Below are 24,723 nucleotides of genomic sequence, written 5' to 3' on the forward strand. Positions count from 1 at the left end.
TGTCAGTGTTTTGGGAACACACATGTTTACATGTTGTCAGGAGTTAACAGTATGGCCCAAAAACTTCACCACATCAACCTGTTCGTCTTTGATGAAAACATTACAGATAGTTGAGAAGGTTTGAGGACTGGCATATTTACTGTGGCGCTGCATTGTCTGACAAGTCAAAGAAAGCTTATACCTTATTAAACTTAGTGGGCCCTGAGAAATTTGAGTCTTTTGTTTTCTAGATAAAGGGGGAAAAATAGGACCCTTGAAATAATCCCAAAATGGCTCAAGAATATCTGTCTTCAGGTAAAAAAAATTCCTTGACAGACAAGCATTCAGTTTGACAAACCAAAGAGCGGATGAGTCAATACAATCTTACAGATTATTGCGTACAGTTTTGGCCCACTTACTAGACGAGGGATGTAGTTGCGTTGGAGGTGGTTCAGAGGAGATTCATTAGATTGTAAAACAATCCCTCGCCTTTAGAATCAAAGAGATTGGGCAGTTTAGGCCTATACTCCCTGGAGTTTAGAAGAATGAGAGATCTAATTGCGGTGTACAAGATGACGAGAGGGGTTGATAAAGTTGATGTGGTGAGAATGTTTGCTCTTGTAGGGCAATCCAGGACAAGAAGTTATAGTTTTAGGATAAGGTGGCATGTTTAAAACAGAGATGAGGAGAAATTACTTCTCTTAAAGGATCGCGGGTCTTGTTATAATCCAAGTCAGAAACTCCAAGCGATTTTATGAAGTCCGCCTGGATCATAAATTTTGCACTTTGAATTTGGCTAGGGTGAGCTTAAGATGCTTCACTTCAGGGATTATTCAAATGACCCACTTGGGACCTTTCAGCAAACAAAGTTTGTTTAAGAATACAGTTATCATACAAAAAGAAAATTAGCAATGACTTTTACCAATTATAAACAAAAACATATAAACATTATATTGTATAACCCTTATGAGCTAACTGCACTGTTTCAACCAACAAATCCTATAAATAAACACTCTTTTTGGGATTAGCACAGAAAGCTCTTATGCTCACGCTTTGCTGCATTTTGTAACTGTCTCGACACACACAGACAAGCTTGAAGTCAGAACAGCTTCCCAAAACACCAGGGGGGAGAGAGAGAGAGAGAGAGAGAGAGAGAGAGAGAAAACACTGCACCCAGCCTGAAGTTCAAATACCTTCTAACTAACTAGCAACCAAAATTGGAAGTAAGAACACTTGGGAGAGAAAAAAAAACTGTCCCCCTGACCTGGCAATCACTCTTCCCACAATAATTCAAAAGCTCAAACTCCCAGAAAGTGCATTAGGCCAAGATTAAAAATAATCTTGGAACCCCATTTAAACAGCAATAAAAGGATATCTAAGCAGACAGGTCATCAAGAATGAAAACAAAAAGCAGCTTACAAACTGCAGAGAACATGATTTAAAAATACATTTTTAAGGGCACAGTAGCATCACAGTCTGTGGAATTCACTACCCCAGAGCGTGGTAGATGCTGGAAATTTGAGTAAATTTAAGGATGAGATGGACAGATTTATAATTAGTAAGGGTTTGAAAGGCTATAGGAAATGGGCAGGAAAGCAGAGTTGAGGCTAAAATGAGATCAGCTATGATCATATTAAATGGCAGAGCACGTTCATGGGGCTAAATTGTCTACTCTTGTCCCTGGTTCTTCTGAGTTATGAGTTGCATGGCCAGCCTGAAAATATTGATAAATAAATGTGTATTTGGAAATTTCCTGATGAACTAATCAGGGACTGAACTGTTCGTGGAATTCATATTGGTTTAGTCTACAAGCAGGTGCCATGAGAGAAAGATCTAACATTACAAACAGGCATTAGTACCAGCATGTTGAACAATCGGAAAAAAACAGAGATTTTAGACGGGAAACATAAGTATTTTCAGTAAAGAGTGCACCCTGATCCAACTGCAATGGCCTGCATCCTCAGAACAGAACAACTTGTTTTGCATATTGTAAAATATGCAACTAATGTGTGAAATGGAATCACTTTGCTAAACACTGCAGATAGAAACTACAGCAGACCTCTCTGCTATCAGCGACATGGCAGCTGATTGGTCCTTCGGGGTAGAAGTGTCAGTAAGGTGAATGAACTGGAACTTAGCCAAAGCAGCGAAGCTATGAAGCCTCTAACAACATTCCATTGAGAGCATCAACACTGTCATAGAAAAGGGCAAGGCCTTCACCACCTTCAACATGATTTGCAGTAATGCAAGACTGAAGGTAAAGATTGAGCAAAATGTAACATACTGTCCAGTAAATTGTTCCGGGAACTAAATCCATATGCGGTACCAGAACCCAGAACCCAGGCAGACCATGTAGCTTTTGACTGACAAACCATCAGCCCTCATGGTGTAGTCACTGCAAATAGGGCAGTTTCAAGTTTTATATAGTTGACCAGAATATAAACCCACTACTAGATCTTTGGAACAGGATAACACTGGGGCTTATTCAACTTGGTTCCAAAGTATTCTGTAACACCAGGCCACAGAGATAGTTGCATACAAAGACCTCTTCAACTGTGACATCAGTGGTAAGCTACTAGTTGTATATAACACAGGGACTAGATGGTTGGGTATCACCTACAATCTGTGCTTCTAGTACCAGTGGCCATAAAGCAGAAAGTAGTTAATAAGCTGTACTGGGTGACAACATGTGGTGTTATAAGTCCTATAGACGAAAATGGGTTTCAGCAATGGTGGCTGCAGTAAAGAAAGATGACATGGTCAGGATATGTATTGACCCAATGCGCTTGAGCAAGGAGCTGCTCAGACCTCATCACTCTATAAAGACAATGAAACAGGTGTTTGCAAACTTGCCAAGTGCGATGGTATCAGCATCCTCAATGCAATATGTGGGTTCTGGCTGATCCCATTAAATGAAGAATCCTTAAAACTAACCATATCCATGTCTCTGTTAGGCAGACATTATTTTCTTCGTATGCCCTATGGGATCTCCATTGGCAGTGAGGTCTTCCAGCTGGGCATGAAGCAACTCTTTGCAGGCCAACCTTGTGAAGTCATTGTTGATGACATCCTGATCTGGGGTTGTATTTTGCAAAAGCATAATGCACACCTCCTCTCCGTCTCATCCTCGACAGAATCAGTACCATACAGTTGAAGCTTAACCCGGTGAAATGCAGATTCAGTGTCAACCAGATTCCTTATATGGACCATTTACTCATAGATGATGCTCTAAAGGCTGATCCCGAAATTACTATATGACAGATGGTCATTTCTATACACAAGCACACCCTACAGAACTTCCTTGATATGATAAACTATCTTTTCAGGTTCATCCTGTGTTAGTGAGGTCACTGATATTCTGGACCTTTTTGTCTACTTCTCCACCAAGATGTAGAATGGTGCTGGCAAGAGCGCCACACAGTGATTTTCAGTGGACTCAAACAAGCACTTGTAGCCCTATCAGTGCCCCAACACTTTGATGTTCGAGCACCTATACTTATATTAGCTGATGTCTCCTACAACAGGCTTGGCGCAGTCTGCATGCAGAATGCCAGAACGTTCTGCCAGAGTCTTTGCATAAAGTACCCTCACTGCACTGAGACTCGTTATGCCCAGATTGAAAAGGAACTTTTTGCTTTAGTCTTTATCTGTCATAAATTTCTTGATATCACCTTTGATTGTCCAGCAACTATCCAAAAGATCATCAGCCACTCATGACCATCTTAAATAAAGCTGCTCCACGTTGCATCTGAGATGCAACACATGATGTTAAAGATGCAATGTTACAATCTTTTGTGTACAAAAATGGTGAGCAGCTGTATGTGCCTATGGTCTCACCAGAATCTTATTCTACAAATTACATTTTTAAGTGCCATTTATTACAGAAGCTAAAATATTTTCAGTGGATTCTTTTCACCTGGAGCCAGATATTTAAGAGAAGTCATTTCACATGTTCTAACACTTTCTGCGCCTATTCATAAAAGCTGGTTGAAAAAAATATGGTATATGGTCTGCAAATTCATCTTCAATAATGCCAGAGGCCATTGTGCCAATGAAACTTCCCAATGCTAATAAAATTTAATTTTCAAGGCATTAGGTAGTATAACAAAGCTATGCTTGGGTGGGTAATTGCATTACATGGTGTGACACTAAAACATTGCAAATCTATGGGGTGCAAAGCTCAATTTGTGGTCTATACTGAGTTGTCAAATGTCAAGTGGGCAACTGCCAGTCCTCAAGAAATTACATCTTTGAATCAGCTTCCCCTTCAGGACAAGAGAAATGAATGGGTGATGGATTTTGATGAGGTGGCAATGCTCAACAAGGGAAAAAAAAGTTACAAAGTTCATAATATAAATCAATCAGCACATTGAGAAATAATGTGACCAAACTATTAATTAAAACGAACAGAAGCCACTTTAAAAAGATAATGGAAATGAAATTGGTTCATGCCAGCAACAGGAAACAGATTAGTAATAAAATATCTAAGGATATACTTCATTGGAGACGGTGTAGCAAAGATTCATTAGATTGATTCATGGGGTGATAGCTATGTTGAGAGGTTGGGCATATTTAGCATACTTTTCAAAGGAATGGAATAAGCTTTTTCCTTCCTAAATAAGAATATTCACCAAAAACAAGGATGAACTGGTTGTGATTGTCAGGTGAAGTATAAAAGAATGTACCAAATATAGACTAAACTCCTGATAAATGCATGCAAAAAAAACTAAGCTAGAGAACAGGTGTTTTCTGGTATAAATCAGTGTGAACTAAATATTATGTGACGTGATAAGATTTGCTTAACAATGCCTTCAAATAATGAATGAGATTTCATAAATTATTTATAATAGCTTTCATTTGTTGATAAATTATAAAGACATAATTGTTGTCTTTGATAATGTAGTAATCTGATAAAATGCCCTGACCTTGCACTCCTGTCTTGGTTAAAAGGACTCAATTGATACAATTTTCACTCTGGAGAAACAGTGCTGATTCAGGCCTGCTGACACTGGAAGCAGATGCTTGGCGGCCATGGGGATGGGAAAGTGCCGAGGCGAGCTAGTTAGAAAGCCTGCTTCAGTTGTATGGGACTTTGCCCCAGTTGTTTTAAAAGCTGTCAGGTGCTCTAGCCTTCGCTCCTCATACCCCCAACATGCCACCCATGCTCCTCCATTCCATTTCAATCCCCATACCCACTGCTATGCCCCCTCGTACCCCGATGCCATCCAGTAAGTATCCACCAGACAGACCACAGGAGCCATCTGGAGAAAATTGCCCCCAAAGCTAATACTCCCAGTATTCCTTTGGGTAGAGATGTAACCTGCACCAAAGCTTTATTTTATTGCAAATCTGACCTATTACCGCTGTTTCTCTCCAAAGCTGATGCCTTACGAATTATGTATTTTCAGCATTTTACATTTTTATTTCAGATGTCCAATATCTGCTATATTATGCTTTTGTTTATAAAATGAGAGGAGTGCTGCATATGCGTACAAGAAATTGTTGATATTGATGCAACAGTGGTTCACCATTTAAATCCATGATGCCCTGAACTACTTAACCTGCCACAAGCATGCTTGAGAAAACTGTTGGGTAACCTGCAGCATAATTTTCATGAATTCTTCCAGCAGATGGTCAGTCTATCACAGATGGGTTCATATTACTTCCCATGTCCTCTGTAGTGTCTGTCAGAAACCTATCTTGGGCAGATGAAAACCTGGCATCCCTGAACCATATCCAAACATTGTTTTTGTCTAACCTGGAGGTACTGCAGATTATGTTTAGTCATTATTTTTCTGTTTTGCTCTTGGGCATGTACTGTCAGTATTGGTGAGGATTGTGCAACTAAAACTTTAGATTTTTTTGCAGCCTTCCTGTAAGATGCAAGTTTTGACTGATGAGTAGCTCAGGGTCCTCAAAGGCTAAGTTCAGAATTCAGACTAGTATTGGAACATTTCCAAACTTTCCTCAAGTGATTGAAGAATTGAGCTGACATTTCTATTCTGATCCAGGCATCCTTTGAGGTTTTATTACTTGTCAATTCTGCTCCGAGATATTTGTACTGAGTTACATTTACTTGCTCAGACACCAATGTAATCTAACATAAAATTAAATAAGAAAAGTATTTTTTAAAGCTAACTGATCCGCAGACTTTAAAACATTTATGCAGTTAGGAAATTGCCAACTTGATACTTTAACTGTAAAATATATTTCATTCCGTGCCTTAAACAATCTGAACAAGACACTTACTGGTAGGTTTCCCATTCACGTACACATATATATGTAGAATTAGGATTTATTTTAATTTCCTATGCCTAATGCTTACACTTTTTTTGAACCTGTGGATGGCTTGTGGATTTGTACTGTGGCTAGAAATAATAAAACAGTTAAAGTTGTTCATGGCTGAATGCTTCAGGGATTATTGCATAATTAATGATTAAATAAGTATGAATTAAAACTATGTTTGATTATACGCTTAAGCCATAACGAGAAAAGCATCTCTTTTTTGGTAGGAACTACCTCATTTTTGAGAATGTTGTTCAAAATAACACCTGTCATGCAGTAATAAATCATCTTGGGTACAGTTTGTGTAACTAGAGGTCAATGAAAATCTTGAGCTTTCCTTCACAATTTGTAGAGAAAGATTAGAAGTAAAGGTTTAATGCAGGTTACATCTCCACCCAAAGGAATAATGGAAGTAATAGAATTTATTAACGTCTGTAACCACTGCTTCAGGACAGTTTTTTCTCAAATAGTTTAGGTATCAAAAGCTTCTGAGGTGGCCAAGGCAGGGTCTTAAGCTGAAGTAAAAACAGAAAAGAAGGAAAATCTCAGTCGAAGAGTCAACCAGATTTGAAATGTTGGCTATATTTCATCTCCACAGATACTGTCAGACTTGCCAAGATTTCTCAGCATTTTCTGCTTTTGTTTCAGACTCCAGCATCTGCAGTAATTTGCTTTTATCTTAAGCTGAAATGTTGGTTTAGCCCATTTGTAGCAAAAGATATCATCTTGGTAAAGGGGTTGAAGCTTACACTAGGAATGGCCACTCTGAGGATTAAGAGACTATTTGTCACTTAAATTGCCTATTATCATCCATTAAGGAGATTGTTTGATATTTTGATGGAGAGTGCTTGACCTAATGCCATCTCCCAACAAAGACCAATTAATTGGGACTAAGTAAGTTGTTGCAGAGGACTTTGACCATGAAAAAAATACATTATCTTGTGGCATTCACTTGCTGTTAGAGGTTCGAAGAAAACTTTCAAAACACATCAGAAGGCTTTCAGGGATACTTCGAACTCTGAGTGAATGCTGGGCTACTCTACCAGGAGAAAGGCAGTGTTTAAGCATTGGCATTTTGCTTGGGTTTCCAGGAGGAATAAGAGAAGCACATGAGTCCAGTCATATTAACACCAAGGAAAAGTGAGACAGGAGAGCAAAAAGACTCCTTCTCCTTTGTGGGCACAGGACATTGCTCCTCCTCTGGACCTGCTCCATCAGGATCTTTGGTGTCATCTCTAAAATCTGTGAACCATCTTACTCAGTCCCTGAAACATTCTCAGATTTGGCGCTGTGTCATCAGTCATCCCACTTCAGCTTTGATGGAAATGCATAGATGCAACATATGTGGCTTCATGAAAATTGCGTCTAATCAGTGTTTGGGTACCAAATCTTCAGGCAAGTTCAAATTATGGCAATCAGCAGTTTGAATCAATCTTCCATATCCACTTAGCATCCCTTTATGCCCTTTCACCAAATTAAGCCGCATTTAGCATTTCAAACTTTGGTTAAATGCAATAAAAGGATTGCACAATAATAACATTCAGTGTCAAATTCAAATTCTTTAATAGGGGAATAGCATAATTAGTCAGGAAGCAAACATGGGTGTGAATTAATTGGCCCTCTTTGAGCAAATGTCTGACTGCAACAGCCGATTAATTTTGAAAATATGTAATGTTAGATCATGACTAAATGTAGGTAGTATTTCTTTAACAATTTTCCTCAGGCTGCAGCTCAATAGTAAACAAATAAATCAGGATTGCACTTCTTTGCAAACACAGAATGGTGACAAGATCAAAGTTTTTTTTTACAATTATTAAGAGGCCTAAAGCTCTCAAATGTTTCAATAGCTCACAACTAATTAACACAAGTAAATTTCCACCTGGAAACATGTTCATTCTATGGGAAACAAACCTTGAAGTTGTAAGCAGCCTTTAAATTAATTCTTGCATGAGGGGTCAATTGTCAGATGATAACTCAGATGACTTTTTCTCTTTATACAAATTGTCACTTTGCTGCATAAGGATGCAATTTATCTACCAGAGAATTAAAAAAAAACTTCACTGATACAACCACATTGCACTCTGTTAATTAAAATGTATATTGCAGAGCATATAAAATTAGAATATATATATATAAAGCAGTTCTGTGCCCTATCTTTTCATGAATGATTACAATTACTTACACCTTCTTGCTCATGGAATAACTTTATAAAGAAGATAGTGGAATCATGGAACTTTCTCTCCAAAAGACCGCGGATGCTGAAGTGAACTGAAATTCTCAAGACTGGCATTGCCTTTTTTTTGTTTAGGTAAACGTAGCTTGTGATTTGGGTCAAAGGTTGGTAAATAGAGTTAAGATGTTGATTAATCACAATCTAATTCCAACTTGCAGAAAAGGCTTATGCCTATTTCTCTGATGTGTTTTTCAAAGCTGCAGCTCTCCTCATTGCCGAATAATTTTGACAAGGCCATTTTAAATAGGCATCAGGCCTCTTATTTACATATAAAACCAGGACCGCCTATGGACTTGAAACATTTACTGTTTTGTTTTCTATCCACAGATGCTACCACACTGCCTGGAGTTTTCCAGCATTTTCTGTTTTTATTTCAGATTTCCAGCATCCACAGCACTTTGCTCTTACTAAGATGAGGAGGGATCTGGCAAAAATTAAGTAAGCAGCAAAGTTATTAAATTAGTCAATGGGTTAGCAAGGAGAAAAATTGAAATGGGTGATGGGTAGAGCACATAATAAATATATATTTCATTAAGCTGAAAGAAGGTGCATCAAATAGTTACGTGGATAAATAGATTTAAATGAAATTAAGCCTTAAAAAAGAGAACCATGTAAAAATATTTGAGCTAACAATGCTGAAGCTGTGAGGTAAAAGTGTAACAGCAAAAGGATGATTAGAGGAGTCAAAAGAATCACTCCCTTCTCCCTATCAATTTTCTACTTTATCTTCTGCATGATAATATGCAGCTCCACCTCTTCACCATCCGTCTTCATCCTGTTTCTATATTTCCCGACATCCAAAGTTGAATGAATCGCATTGGTAGGAACAATTCCATTGTCATTTCACCCTGAGGGGGAGGAGGGAGTCACATAATGTGAGCGTAGGAACAGTTGTACTTCTGCGAGCTCTGGCACAGCTCTTGTGGTGGGGCGGTGGGACATTGAAGCTAGAATGCAAACGAGTGTCAGGAAAATCCTTGATAAAAAGGAGCAGTGGGAGGCAGCTGGGGTGGAGGTGGGCCCTCAACATGGTGACCTGGTTGGGGAGCTGGCTCTGGGCCCGGTGCTCTCAAAGGCATTGCAGGAAATGATTGCAAGCATTATCAAAGTTATGGACAACAGACTTGGTGTTTTGACACAGAACATTAACGCTCACTCGGATAAACTGCAGAATGCCGGCAGGAGGCTCAGTGAAGCAGAAGAGAGAATCCTTAATTTTAGAAGTGCCACTTGAAGTTCGGCTGAAAGCCTTCGAGAATCAGCTGCATGGTATGTCAGATATTCAGGCAGATCTGGAATATCAAGGCCTGGAGAAAGAATATCCGAGTGATATGTTTTCCAGAGGGAGTTGAAGACAGGCTCCTGGTTATATTTTTTGAAGGCTGGGCTGTCAAGTTTTTTTTAACCTTGACATGAAGTAGGCAGATCAAACTTGAAGAGATGCATCATATCCTATCCTTGAGATCCAGGGACAACCAAAGTCCCCACCTATTATCATACATTTCCATTGCCTCAGGGACCACCAGAGAGAAATCTGGAAGTTGCCAGACGTGGTGGAAGTTGGCCCTACGATGGTGCAAAAGTCTCATTCTTCCAGGACTTTTAGACAGCAGTGCAGCAAAATGTGAAGGCTTCAAATGTGGTCAAGAAGTATTTGAAGACTTTAGGAATTCAGTATTCCCTGCACTATGCTGCTGTCCTGAGGGTTATCGTCAAAGGGTTGTTAGGATGTTTGACAATCCTGTTGAGGCTTCGGCTTTTTTAGAGCCTGTGAAAGGCAATGATTCAGAACCGTGATTCGCAACTCCTTGTTAATACTGGACTGTGCCCCCCTGGAATTATTTCCTCATGTTGATCCATTACTATGCTTTTTCATACTGGCGGTGACAATACTGTGACTGAACCATGAGACAAATTCCACCGATTATCCTGTTTAGAATCACATTCTGCAATTTGTGGTCATCAATCCTTAAATGTATCCCCTGGAATTGCGTCTCTTAATTGATCCCGTTAAGTGATTTATCACATTGGTAGAGGCAATCCTATGAGTAAGCACACCAGTGAATTTTCGCTTGATATTCTGATGAATCCAAGGACGTTCATTCATCCTTATCCCGTAATTTTATCTCTTAATTAATTCTGTTACGCGAGTTGCCACATTGATATGGGAAATCCTGTGAGATTCTGAACTCTTGAAATCTCACCAACCATCTTGTTTAGAGTCATATTTTGCAGTTCTTTGTCAATCGTTCTCAATCATTGAATGTATCCCCTGTAATTCCATCTCTTAATTGATCCTGTTACATGATTTATCACATTGATAGGTGCAATCCCATGAGTGTACATGATAGCTAATTTGCACTTGCAATCCTGGTATTCTGATACCCTGGTGCCTTCATTTATGCTTAATGGAATGCATCTTACAGCGTACTTCTTCCTCTTAAAGAGTGTGTTGTGTGGTTTGCATGGTATTAGAGCTGTGAGATTTTTAATCCGTTTTCTCTTACAATCCTGGTATACATAGCAGTGAAATTTTTCACCAGGTACTCTTTATTACAATTATGGTTAAAATGAGTAGCCCCATTGCAGGGCGGTGGGCAGGTAGTTTAGTATGAAGGTGATGTGTAGGGCCTGATAGGTCCTCACAGTGGGTGAGGAAAAATCACCTAGAATCTGTGGGCTTGCGTATTTTTTGTATTTAATTTATTTTGGGGTTATAGCATCAACGCTTAACTCCTGTTATGGTACAGCCAGGCTATATATCCTGGGAAGAGATGTTGCACTGTACAAATGGAGCCTCCATTACAGCTGCGGATGGGGGTAGCTTCCTTTGGTGTTACCCAAAGTATGATGTAAAATTCCATGGCGGTTTAATTGCCATTTTACTTGTGCTAATATCCTGTATTTTTTGCGGTTGTCGCTAACTATAAAAATTTGCTCCTAGAATGTGCAAGTGAGGAAGTGAATGTTTAAAGGTGATAAAGAGGGTGCCAATGAAGTGGGCTGCTGTACTGTCCAGGACAGAATGGGGTAGATCATCTCAACTGTTATTGGAATGACACTCATCCAGGCAAGTGGGCATTATTCTAGCACACTTCTGACTTTTGCCTTGTAGACAGTGGAAAGTTTTTGGGGGAATCAGGAGATTAGTTACTTTACACAGAATTCCAACATCTGATCTGTTCCAATAGCCACAATGTGGTTGATCCAGTTAAATTTCAGGGCAATAATCACACTCAGGATGTTGATATGTTATCAGAAACTGGTTAGGTTCTCTCTACTTGGAGATGGTCATTGTCTGGCATATATGTGGTGCGAATGTTGCTTGCAACTTATCAATCCAAACCTGAATGTTTTTCAGGTTTTATTTTATATGTAGGTGCATGCTGCTTGATTTTCTGGGGAGTTGTGAATGAAACTGAAATCTCAGCAATCACCATTCCCTCTTCTGCCCTTATGACAAAGGGAAGGTCATTGATGGAGCAGCTGAAAGTGGTTAGGCCTGGGTTAATGTCATGAGGATCTCCTTTTTTTTGGAATTCTTGAAATGGGATTGGAATGAATGGCCTCCAACAATGGCATCTTCCCAATGATCATCATTTGTGCTAGGTATGACTCCAGCAAGTGGAGATTGTTCATGATTCTCACTCAATTCAATTTTACAAGGGGTTTTTGATACCACAATCAGTTCAATGCTGCCTTGATATTAAGGGCTGTCAATCTCACCTCAGCTCAGCTCTGGAATTCAACTCCTGTTTGGATTACGACTAGAATAAGATCTGATACAGGGGCTAAAATGTTGCACCCATAATGGCAGGTTGTTGTTGGGGGTTGGGCAGGAGACCAAGAAGAGGAGAAATAGCTTATGGTTGGTTAGCTCCATAGGGAGCCCTTTACTGTACATTTCTATCCTTGGCCATCTGCTGCCATCCTTAGCCTATTCTCCCCCAGTCACCTCTGTTCCACTATTTAATTTCCCCTGCCTCTAATGATGGGTGCATCCTAACATTAACTGCAGGTTAACTGCCAGTTTAATCTGCACTGACTGTTAGCTTGAACTCTCCTGCTCTGACCTCTGGATCTCTTCCCAAATTTGGCTTCTAAATTCCTCACCTTTGTGGATATTGCCTAAGCTTTCTGCACCTGATGATACAGGATGACGCCTGCTCTGCACAATGTAACTGCTTGTCCTCTTATCAGCTGCACATTTGCTTAAATGTTAAAGTGACTTTGATCATCTTAAAGTCCTTTTCTCAATGCTGCTGTTAAGTGCTGATTGAGCGTGTGTGGGGTGTGATTTTCTCGTTGCTTTGGATCTTATAGTGACCTCCTACTTCACCATTGTTTTTTATTTCCTGTAACTGATTCTGCATATCTGAATCTTCACTCCTGTTTAAATACCACTTGATGTATCCTCTAACACTCCGCCCTTTAAGTAGCTTCTGGACTTCCTGCACTCTCCTCACCTGTCTCCAGACTTGGGCAACAGTCCATTGGTCTTCTTTACCATCCTCTGACTCTAACTTTACATCTTATCTTCCTCATATAAAACCTGGAAATTCAGAGAAATAGGGAGCCCCATATGCCATCTCTGCGGAGATATGCAGATCTAACCAGTTTATCTTTGCCTCAGTATAGCTCTTGGTACAACTCTGGAATGAAGTTTGTGAAAGAACAAGTGCGACCCATTGTAGTCTCAGTTGTTGAAACCAAATCAGTGTTTATGCCACTCAGATGGCTACTCATGGAATAAAAATTGAAGTAAAATTGCAGCTCATGCTGCAGGGGAGATGCCTGGGAGGGGGTTTCTTAGGCAGCATGGTGGCACAGTGGTTAGTACTGCTGCCTCAGTGCCAGGGACTTGGGTTCAATTCTGGCCTCAGGTCATTGTGTATGGAGTTTGCACATTCTCCCCATGTCTGTGTGAGTTTCCTCCAGGTGCTCTGGTTTCCTCCAACAGCCCAAAGCTGTGTGGGTTATGTTGACTGGCCATGTTAAATTGACCTTAATGTCACGGGATTAGCAGGGTAAATGAGGATCTCAGGAACAGGGCCTGGGTAGGGATTGTGGTTGGTGTAGACTTGATGGGCCAAATGGTCTCCTTCTGACCTGTTGGGATTCTATGATTCTTCTGAGTTACTCTTACAGGTTCATCATACCATGCTCCAGCAAACCAGTGAAATTTGTGCGGGCATGTCCTCTTGCTGTGTGAGGCACCTTGGTCAGAGCTTAAAATACCACTGCGCTTCTAACAACATCTTAAGTCCTGGCTCTGAACCAGAGTCTTGTGGATCTGAAAAGTTAGTTCTGTTTCTCTCTCTACAGATGCTGCTTGGCCTTCTGAATTTTCCCAGCATTTTCTGTTTTTATATCATAAATTTTAGTAATTTAACAGGCCAAATGTTCTCTTCATTTTATCAAAGCCTCTGTCTGTAAACCACAGAAAGAGAAGTTATGAATTACATTTTTTTATTCCCTGTAAACAGGAAATACAATTTTTGTGAAGTTCAAGTTCAGCTAATTATACTTTTAATATTTTGTCAATCCTTTTGTGTTGTGCATCATTCTAACAGCGTTAGGATTTTATGTGGAAACTAGAAACAGGAGTAAGCTATTTGGCCCTTCAAGCCTGCTCTGCCATTCATTCTGATCATCAAATTCAATATCCTAATGCCCCCCACATCCCTTGAGCCCCAAGGGCTATATCTAATTTCCTCTTGAAATCAGACAACATTTAGGGCTCAACTACATTCTATGGCAGTGAATTCCACACATTCACCACTATCTGGGTGAAGAAATTTCTCCTCACCTCAGTTCTAAAAGGTTTACCCCTTCTCATCAAACTATGACCCATAGTTCTGGGCTTCCTCATCATTGGGAACAATCTTTCTGAATCTATCCTGTCTAACCCTGTTTGAATTTTAAGTTTCTATGAGACCCCCTTTCACCCTTCTAAACTCCAGTGAGTATAATCCTAACTGACTTAGACGTACTATTCCAGGAATCAGTCTGGCAAGCTTTTGCTGTACTCCCTTTATAACAAAGACATCCTTCCTCAGGCAAGGGTGCCAAAACTGCACACAATACTCCAGATGTGGTCTCAGCAATGCCCTATGTAATTGCAGCAAATCATCCCTATCCCGATACCAAAATCCTCTCGCTATGGCGGCCAACATACCATTTGCCTTCTTTACTGCCTTTTGTAACTGCATGCTTACTTTCAGCAACTGATGCACGAGGACATTAAGATCTCACTGAGCATTCACCTCTCTCAATTTACACACATTCCAATAATAATCTGTCTTTCTATTATTGCTACCAAAGTGGATAATCTCACATTTATCCACATTATACCGCATCTGCCATGCATGTGCCTACACACTTAGCCTGTCCAAATCATGCTGAATTATCACTGAATCCTCCTCACAGCTCACTTCCCACCCAACTTTGTATCATCTGCAAATCTGGAGACAATTCATTCAGTTCGCTCATCCAGATCATTAACATATAATGGAAATAATTGAGGTCCCAGCTCAGATCCCTGTAGAACCTCAATAGACACTGCCAATCAGAAAAAGATGTATTCATGCTAATGCTTTGCTTCCTATCTATCTCGAGACATCAGCTGCAACCCCATGTGCTTCAACTTTACATATAGTCTGTTATGTTAGACCATATCAAAAGCCTTCTTAAAGTCTAAATAAACCACATCCACCAGTTCTCGAGTCAACTTTACTGGGTACACCCTCGAATTCCATAGATTTGTCAAGCATGATTTCCCTTTTGTAAGTCCACGCTGACTTTGTCTGATTATACCACTACCTACCAAATGCCAAGTTATGAAATCCTTGACAATGGACTCTAGCAACTTCCCCAATTCTGATGTCAGGCTCTCTGGTCTACAGTTCCTTGTTTTCTCTCTACTTCCCTTCTTGAATAGCGGGCTTACATTAGCTACCCTCCAATCTGTAGGAACCAGTCCAGAGTCCAAAGAATTTTGGAAAATGACCAGTAATAGATCTACTATTTCTAGGCCCACTTCTTTAAGTACTCTGGAATGAAGATTATCGGGACCTGGAGATTTATTCACCTTCAATCCCATCAATTTCCTCAAAAACCATTTCTCTACTAATGCGGATTTCCTTCAGCTTTTCACTAAAACTCATTTCTCTCAGAACTTTTGACACATTATTCATGTCTTCCTTTGTGAAGACTGAAGTAAAGTATGAATTTAATTCCAAAGCCATTTCTTTATTCCCCGTTATGAATTCTCCTGTTTCTGAACGTGAGGGGCCGACATTCGTTTTCGTCAATCTTTTTCTCTCTGTATCAGTGCAGAGTGCAGCACCTCACCTCTTAAAGTTAGTTTATTAGTCACAAGTAGGCTTACATTAACAGTGCAATTAAGTTACTGTGAAAATCCCCTCGTCACCATACTCCAGAGCCTGTTCAGGTACACAGAGGGAGAATTTATCATGGCCAATGCATCTAACCAGCATATCTTTTGGACTATGGAAGGAAATTGGAACACACGGAGGAAACCCACAGAGACACAGGAAGAACGTGCAAACTCCACACAGACAGTGATCCAAGCTGGGAATTGAACCCAGGTCCCTAGTGTTGTGAGGCAGCAGTGCTGAGGTAATGGGAAGATCTCGTGGGTATCCCATGTAATTTCTTGGCATTCTAATTAAATTGTGAACATTAGGCAACACTAATGATACACAGTCGAAAAAACACAACTTTATGGAGTTTATGCATAGAAGCTGTAACAAAACTGCGAATATGAAGAAGTCACTAAAAAATCAGATATATCATGTATACACTTAAGTATAAGTGCCACCAGGACTGCCCTTCTCAAAACAGTCAACTGACACATCAGAGCCACTATCAACACCAAAGGCTGTTTGGTTACGCAGTGGATACACTGTATTTGAACAAAGATAACTACTTTCAAAGCAGCAATGACTTTGCTAACTCATTAAAGAGTGATTTTGAATATTCATATTTAAATTCCAAACATGGAATTAAAGAAAAGGTTGAAGAGAAAGGGATAGGGGCAAGGAGAGAAACAAGGAGGATATAACAGCATGGAAGATACTATCCAAAAATCAGTTCTTGTTGAATGCAGCATTTTGGTTTTGGGGTATGGTTGGGTGAGCAGGGTCAAACAATATAATTTAATTGCCCTAAAACTTTTTAAAAGTGTATTCATTCACAGGATGTGGGCATTGCTGGTTAGGCCAGCATTTATTGTAAATCCCTAATTACCCTGAAGGTGGTACTGGTGAGCTGCCCTCTTTATCTGCAAAAGTCCAAGTGTTGTAGGGTACATTCACTGTGCTATTAGGAAGAGCATTTCAGGATTTTGATCTAAGGAATGTTGACATTGTTTCAAATCAGGATGGCGTATCTACAGCCCTCGTTATTCTAGATGATACAAGTTGAGTGTTTGGAAGGTACACTTGAACTAGCTTTGAATTACTGCAGTGCATCTTGGATGGTACGTGGTGCTGCTGCTGTGAATTGGTGGTGGAGGAAGAGATGTTCAAGATGGTTGATGGAGTACCAATAAAGTGGGCTGCTTTGTCATGGATAGTGCTGAGCTTCTTGAGTATTATTGGAGTTGTCCTTATTCAGGCATATGGAGAGCATTCCATCACACTCCTGAACAGTGCCTTATAGATAGTGGACAGGCTTTGGGAAGTCAGGGGGTGAATTACTCTCCAGAAAATTCCTATTCTCTTACCTGCTATTTTAGTCAGAGTATTTACATGGTTGATCAAGTTCAGTTTCCGATCAATGGTATGGATAGGGAGGATTGAGCAACGGTAATACCATTAATTGCCTAGGTGTGGTGGTTAGAATCACTCTTGTTGCAGATGCCCATTGCATGGCACTTGTATGGCATGCATTTTATTTATGACTCATCAGGCCAAACCTGATTATTGTGCAGGTCCTGCTTCAGTATCTGAGAATCACAAATGGTGTCAGCAATTGTGCAATCAGTAAACAACCCCACTTCTGACCTTGTGGTGGAGAAAAGGTCATTGATGAAGCAGCTGAAGAAAGTTGGGCCTAGGACACTATTCGGAGGGACTCCTGAAAACTGCATCACCACATTAGTGGCACTGCTGCTTTACAGCGCCAGGGACTTGGGTTCACTTCCCAGCTTGGGTCACTGTCACTGCATGTTTTCCCTGTGTTTGTGTGGGTTTCCTCCAGATGCTTTGATTTCCTCCCACAGTCTGGAAGAAGTGTTGCTTAGGTGCATTGGCCATGCTAAATTCTCCCTCAGTGTACCCGAACAGGCGCCGGAGTGTGGTGACTTGGGAATTTTCACAGTAACTTCATTGCAATGTTAATGAAAGCCATTAAAATGACACTAATAAATAAGCTTTTAACATTTGTTATTGCTACATATAATGTCCTGATGGGCAAAATTGCTACCAAACGTGATTTATAGAAATTATTTACGTACATACAAGGAACTATACCAATCTGAATTGCATTCATACTTGCAACTGACAGCTATTAAATTTATTTTTGAACTATGTGCTCCTGTTGCCGTGAGCTATAATCATGGAAACTGCCTTTAGCTTTCTGGTGTGTTAACTGTCTAAGTGGGAGGTGGAGGGCTGGAAACTCCAGTAGCAGGTGGAGAAGTTGAGGGAGCACCAAGCAGGGGAACTGGTTAGCCCCAGTGGGCCTCTCCCTGCAGGGAGCAGTGTTTTTGACAAGCTGCGGGGTGGAGCCAGTTGCCAAGAGGTGAAGGACAAAGCAGCAAGGACTAATCCAGGGCTTGTAAGTGGCAATGTGGCAGAAGCCTAGGGCAACTTCAGTTCCCAAGGATGGTTCAGGAGCTAGGAAGGGAATTGGAATCCTAGTCAAACCAAGTGGTAGGACACTTAAGTCTGAGGGGCCCTCAAGGGAAAGAGTGTGAGAGAAGAAGATTGCAGCCAGGAGCTGGGAAGCAGAATAAGTTCATATAGGATTGCATTGAAGAGCCAAGGCCTCGATTAGATTGAGGTATAGAATATCAGCACGGAATATTCTTGGTCAATAATTTGTTTCATGGAGTTACGCTTTCCCTTGAGGATTGATCTCACTTTGATGCTAGTGGAATAAACAAACCTTGTTTTATAACTTTCATGCAATTCATGTGCTTAAATTGCACATTATATATTGGAAAGAAAAACATCCAGCTGCGATCCACAATTCATCAACACATAAAAGAGCTTATACAAAATGAAACTAAATGAGTCCACCATCAAGCTGATGGTTCAGCATTCTGAACAAACACAGCAATTGTACGAGGCTGAATCAGTTGTAGCGATTTCAGAAACCTTCCAAGGGATCCACAAAGCTATCTAAACCGAAAGCATCTTTCATTAAAATCCCACAGTCAGCTTGAAAGTTAGAAATCATATCCAATTCACAAGCAACAAGAGCAAATGCTGAAATATACTATCAGAAAAATACATTAATATCACTGAAATTTCATACCAAGAACTGTGCTTGAAGTTGGCCCAAAAACAGGCTTTCATTTATGTAGAAGAGGTAGCAACACAGCAAAAAAAATGAAAAATTGATACAGTTGAGAATCTGCAGCAGATTTATAGAATGTTCTTAGAGTCACCTTCTTTCTATCATTTTCCTTAAGAGAAGTTTTGGCATTTAGCTGAATGTTCTGGGTATGAATCTCTGCTACACTGATCTTGCTGCCTGCGAGCTAATTGTGCAGCAACATTCTCCTGGAGAACATCTACATCATGCCTTGGCTGTAATTGCAGTTAGATCTCTTGGTATTACAAAATTGCACGGTGTGCAGATGGCTATGATCTCTGGAGCACTGCGAGTGCTGGAATGTTCATGTGTCTGCTGATGCATCTGAAACACAGCTTCAAGATGCCAAATGTTCTAAATTGACCCTGATAGTTGCACAAATCTCATTCTAACTGTGAAAACGCTGGAAAATCTCAGCAGGTTTGGCAGCATCTGTAAGGAGTGAAAAGAGCTGACATTTGTAGTCCAGATGACCCTTTGTCAAAACTAGAGCTTTGTCAAAGGTCTTGTGAACTCGAAACATCAGCTCTTTCTCTTCTTACAGATGTTGCCAGATCTGCTGAGTTTTTCCAGCTTTTTCTCTTTTGATTTCAGATTCCAGCATCTGCAATAATTTGCTTTTAGCTCATGCTAACTGTACTTTGCATTGTTTTTGGCTGCTGTTTGACTATTATTAGCCATGATTGTAGTATGTGGCTTTGGTCCTGAGAGCTAATTGCAGTTGTCACCTTCAAATAAACCCTGTGACTGATTAATATTTTAAAATGAACACATTGAACTGCTACTTGAGAAATGCATACAGACCTGGATAACATCGTATTGCTGCTCAATGATTAATTGCATACCTTTGACGTAGAAACCCCATTTGTTATTACATCCGAGGGGTCAGATCCCATTTTGGTTCTATCAATAAACCAAGTTAGAAATATCCTACCATATGGACAGGGTGAGCAGCTCCAAATGCTGTTGTTGTTATTCTCTGGGAAGGCAAAGGCGAATGTTCATCTTGCTGAACACTGCAATATTACAGTGCTGGATATAACTGTAAATAACGTGCTGATTCTGCAAATGGCCCAATGGTAGCTTGGAGGCAAAGATACTGATACTGATTTCAGGGCGGTGACATTTTGATGATATTTTCTGCCACTGATGGTCTTATCCTATCTTCAAATTTGCCACTGCTCTGTAATTGTCACCTTACTAACTCAGACTGTGCAAGCAGTTTTTCCTCAGCCAATTAGTATGGGATTGTGGATATCGTTATCACAAAATGGTGTCTGTCCCTGGTGGCCTCTTAATCTTTGGTACACTTGATATGGTGCCCTCTGTAATGGCAGCACTGAAAACAATTCTCGTTGCATGAAATGGAAAGATAGCAAAAATAAATGGGCAGTGAAGTTTTAAAACATTCCTTCTCATTGAACAAGAATCTTTTGATGCTCATTTCATGTGTGTGTGACTAACACAGTGTGGAAAGAATTAGAAAACAGGAACTTTATTTGATTCCCTCTTTTCTGAGGACTTGTCCAGAATTAAATTTAAAAGGATCCTCTTGAATGTGCGTGTGACAATGAGGACAAGTTCAACACATGTCGGTTCCCTTCACCAAATAGGTGAATGTACACCAATGGCAACAAGATGCTCAGATCGTGAGCATAGCTTCATTTGGTTGAAATAGGTGAGTTGCAGATGAAAATTGGCTATCCTGATCAGACAGACCTGAAAATGTAGGCCATCTCTGATGACCAGTTAGCTCCAAGTCCGTCCTTAGGTAGGATCATCCTACATTAGGCATTAGGACCTGATTTTTCATTTTCAAGGTGCTTCACTTCTGTTTCAGGAGGGTGCCTCAAAATGTTGCCAACTTCTGGTGCTGTGACTGGTTCGTTTTGATTGGGTGCAGGGGTACACCATTCAAAACATACAGGAACAAATGCCATTTATACCTGAAAAAACAATATTAAGTTGAATTTCATTTTCAACGCATTGCTGTAAATAGCGACATCAAGAATGTTTTGAAGCAGGCAAGAAATCCTCAGATCCTACCACCAAAAATATTTTTGCTGGCTGAAATCTCAAATGCCACAAAGAAAAAGTAAGCGTGTGATTTCGCTGTGCTCACAATGCCTGATGTGTTTGCCTACAATACAGTAGTGGCTCTACTTCAAAAGTAATTTATTAGCTGCAAAGCAGTTTGGAACATCCTGAGGATATAGACTACATTGTGCTTTTTCTTTCAAAACTGCTGATATTATTTTTCATTTTTTGCACATGAAGGACATCTGCGCTGTTTCCTTGAGGTTTTTTTGCTCCAGAACTTTCCTAGAGGGGTGTAGCATTCAGAAAGATTGAATGCAATTTCTTCTGCATCTTCTATTGTTGGCCTTGTTGAACTGCAACTTGACCACAACTCTAACTTACTCCAGTGTATGTCTTGCTTCCTCACCATTCCCACCCTTGCCAACCACTGACTCACCATTTCCCAATTTGTATGCCAAAATTCTTGCAGAAGTCCCAAGGCTTTTCCCACCCACCTCCAGACTTAAATGCCTTTACTTTTCAAATCTGTTCTGCTTTGCTTTACCACTTTACTTCACCTTCAGTTGCTCAGCCATGACTATTTCAGCACTAAACTCTAGACTAGTTTGCCTAAACACACGCTCATTTGGGTCATCTATCTTTCCTTCTCTCAGAGCCCGCCTCTTTGCCCAGGATATGAGCATAGTGCCCCATCCAACTTTTCACCCATTACTGCTCAAGGCCCAGTTCCATATCTGTCCAGAGGGTTAGGATGTTTCGTTACATTCTGAGTGTGATATAAATGCAGGAGACTGGAATTTTGCCTTTTGGCATAATTTCCATATCGCAATCATAAAATCCACCTTCAAACAGTGCAACTGGGCAGTGTTTTTAGAATACGATCTTTTAAAATGGAAATCTGCATTAAAAATATTCTCTGACATTTCAGAGGACAGTAATGTGGCCCAAATTTATCAATAGAGCTGATAACAGGGTTTACCGAAAGAAAAGCGGCACTTTTAGACATAATGTCTAACCAACCATCTGTGAATAACCTTACTGTAGATAACTGGGAACCACTTAAAAAACTGTAAAGAACCATTTACTTTTTATATACGTATACAGTAGTAAGTTTCTTCCCAAGTTAAAAAAGTACAGGTAAGCAAAGGAAAGATTTCAATTAATATCTTTGTATCTGAAAATACAGTTTAATTTTTTAAATCTCCTGGAAGGTCTGAACTGGGTGCAATTAGTGAAAACTCATTTTATGATTAATTTGATCTGACAACCTGACTGATTTTATGGAAGCCAGCTTCTAGAGCAATGTGTTTAAAACCCAGCACAAAGGATGGCAGGAACTCGAATTTTACCCTGGCTCGGGTGGGTGTGGGATGATCTAGAACCAAGGATCACAGGGCAAGATTTTCTGATTCTGCTCAATATGCAAATCATAAGGAGCAGGTCAGAAAATTTGGCGCATCATTTTAAGTCCATTGATGCCGGGCGAGAATTTCCGGTCCTGGGCGCATGTGGTTGGAAAATCCCACACAGTCTCAGAATGAAGGATAGGCCATTTTTAGGACTGAGATGAGGAGGAAGTTCTTCATTCAGGAGGGAGCGATTTTGTGCAAGTGTTCGCTGGGGATGCAATTGACAATTTGGGCACAAAATCTTGCAAGATCTTGTTTTTGGATTTTCCCCACCTCTTGCTTGTGAGGTAATAAGTGGGAAACTCATTTAAATACATTTCAATAAATTTGAATATAGTCAAATATCATTTGTTCCCCCCACATACAGAATTCCCCCCTTGCTGACGTGACGTCATGTCTGCGTGGTTTACAACTACGTTTTAAAAACGTGAAGCAAGTAGAGGGAAAACTCCCAGGAGCACCAAGTATAGACCCTGGGGGGAGGTGGTTATGCCTGGGCGATGTCCTGATACTGCCCCTCTTACTCTGGCACTGTCAGGATGGCACTTCCGGGGGCAGGGTATATGTGGTGTGGTGTGCTGTGTGTCGTGTCTTTTCCCTGTGCTTCTGGGGGAGGGGAGGTTTCTTTTCAGTGCAGGTCGGAGCATACTTTAAAATCTCTGTGGATGCTGGCTCCATCAGATCCATGCCTCCAGATTTCTGATGCACGGAGTGTCATAACATCTGGAGAGAAAATTTGGCCGTTGGTTTTCTAGCCTCAGCTAGCACTCTGTGCACAAAGTGTAAAATTCCATCCAGAGGGTGGCAAATCTTTGGAATTCTCTACCCCAGAGATCTGCAGAGGCTCAGTCATTGAATGTGTTCAAGACAGATTGATAGTTTTCTACAAATTAAAGATATCAAGGATATACAGGGTTTTGCAGGAAAATCTCAGAGTTAAATTAGTCATGATCTATTTGAAAGTTGGAGCAGGCTTGAGAGGCTGAATAGCTGATTCCAGTTTTCATCTCTGATGTTTCTAAGTTTTAATGACCTGCACTGATATAATTTGCACTTCAGATCCCATAGTCCTTTGTGCTGCTTTGGCTGATTTCTCATGAATTGCATTGAAAAACCATTGTGAACTCCTAAGCACATTGCGTGTTTACTGTCTGGCAGCCATAAATTGTGGAGTTGAATTTTGACAGTGCCTTAGAAAAAGACTCCATTTTTAATTATAAATTATTAACAAAGAGGGTACAACTGCTTATCAGCATCCAAGTAAATCATGTTTCGGTTAGTGGCAACTTTTCAGAACATCCTTTACTTTAATGCTAATGTTGAATTAGGACTATTACCTGCTAGTTGAATTGAAACCGCCAGCTTTGAATATTTTATACAACTTTTGAGTGGAACAGCCTCAACCATTTTCTTGCTCAATGTTATGGCAATAAACAACACTGTCGCTTTGATTAAAAATGGTCTCAGCCTGCAACTTTGCTATTTAATCAACGCAAGATCTGTTTATTGTTCCATACTCTTGAGAGAACCACTCAATTACTTCATTATTAAAAAAAAAGAGGAATTTGTGCTTTCTCCTGGGTTTCAGCAAAAAAAAACACATACCAGCATTTTCTATTTCTCTCATTTGCTTGGATGGAGGTTCATCTGTGTCCCAGGGAGTTGACTGATTGATAGGAGTTTGTCCCCACCTCACACTTTTACTGAGCATTTGTCCTTGTGTCTGACTGTCAATCTTAGAAATGCTTGAAGGCTGCATTTGGGAAGACAAAAATATATGCATTTAAACATTGTGCCTGGTAATATGCATCATACAAAACCATCCTTATGTCTACGCTCTCTTTGGAATTATTTTACAATATATTTCAAAACCTATTGTATACTCTGTTCCATTCCACTCTTTTACTGTTGGAATTCATACTTTCTGTATATGCTATTCCACATCAATAAATTAAAAGTCAAAATGAATTACATTTGTCTTTTGTCAAGATAACATCTTTCAAACCATTGAGTCCAGTGTTATTTGGTTACCTGTTTATAGTCTCCAATTTTCTGAAAGCTGAGATACCAATTTTTGATTTTGTTAAATCTCTCATTTTTTGCCAACAAATGCCAAAGCTGCAAGCTGGTTCTTAAGCCTTTTGTTCAGTAAAGGGAAAAAAAAATGACCTGGAAATTTCCAGAATACATTTTCTACGCTAACAACCAGAG

General features: G+C 40.1%; 1 protein-coding gene across 5 annotated transcripts in view; it reads right to left on the reverse strand.

Moving 5' to 3' along the window:
* The window catches only part of klhl29 (kelch like family member 29), a 409,579-nt gene that overhangs the window by 156,798 nt on the left and 228,058 nt on the right, over window positions 1-24,723 (reverse strand). For all 5 annotated transcript variants that reach the window (XM_080192214.1, XM_080192217.1, XM_080192213.1 and 2 more), the window contains one exon: window positions 24,118-24,265. In XM_080192214.1, coding sequence (XP_080048340.1) covers window positions 24,118-24,265 — 148 coding nt within the window. The remainder of the gene's footprint in view (window positions 1-24,117; window positions 24,266-24,723) is intronic.

The sequence above is a fragment of the Carcharhinus amblyrhynchos genome, chromosome 7 (genome assembly GCF_965287045.1).
Source record: "Carcharhinus amblyrhynchos chromosome 7, sCarAmb.v2.hapA, whole genome shotgun sequence".
NCBI classification, from domain to species: Eukaryota; Metazoa; Chordata; class Chondrichthyes; order Carcharhiniformes; family Carcharhinidae; genus Carcharhinus; species Carcharhinus amblyrhynchos.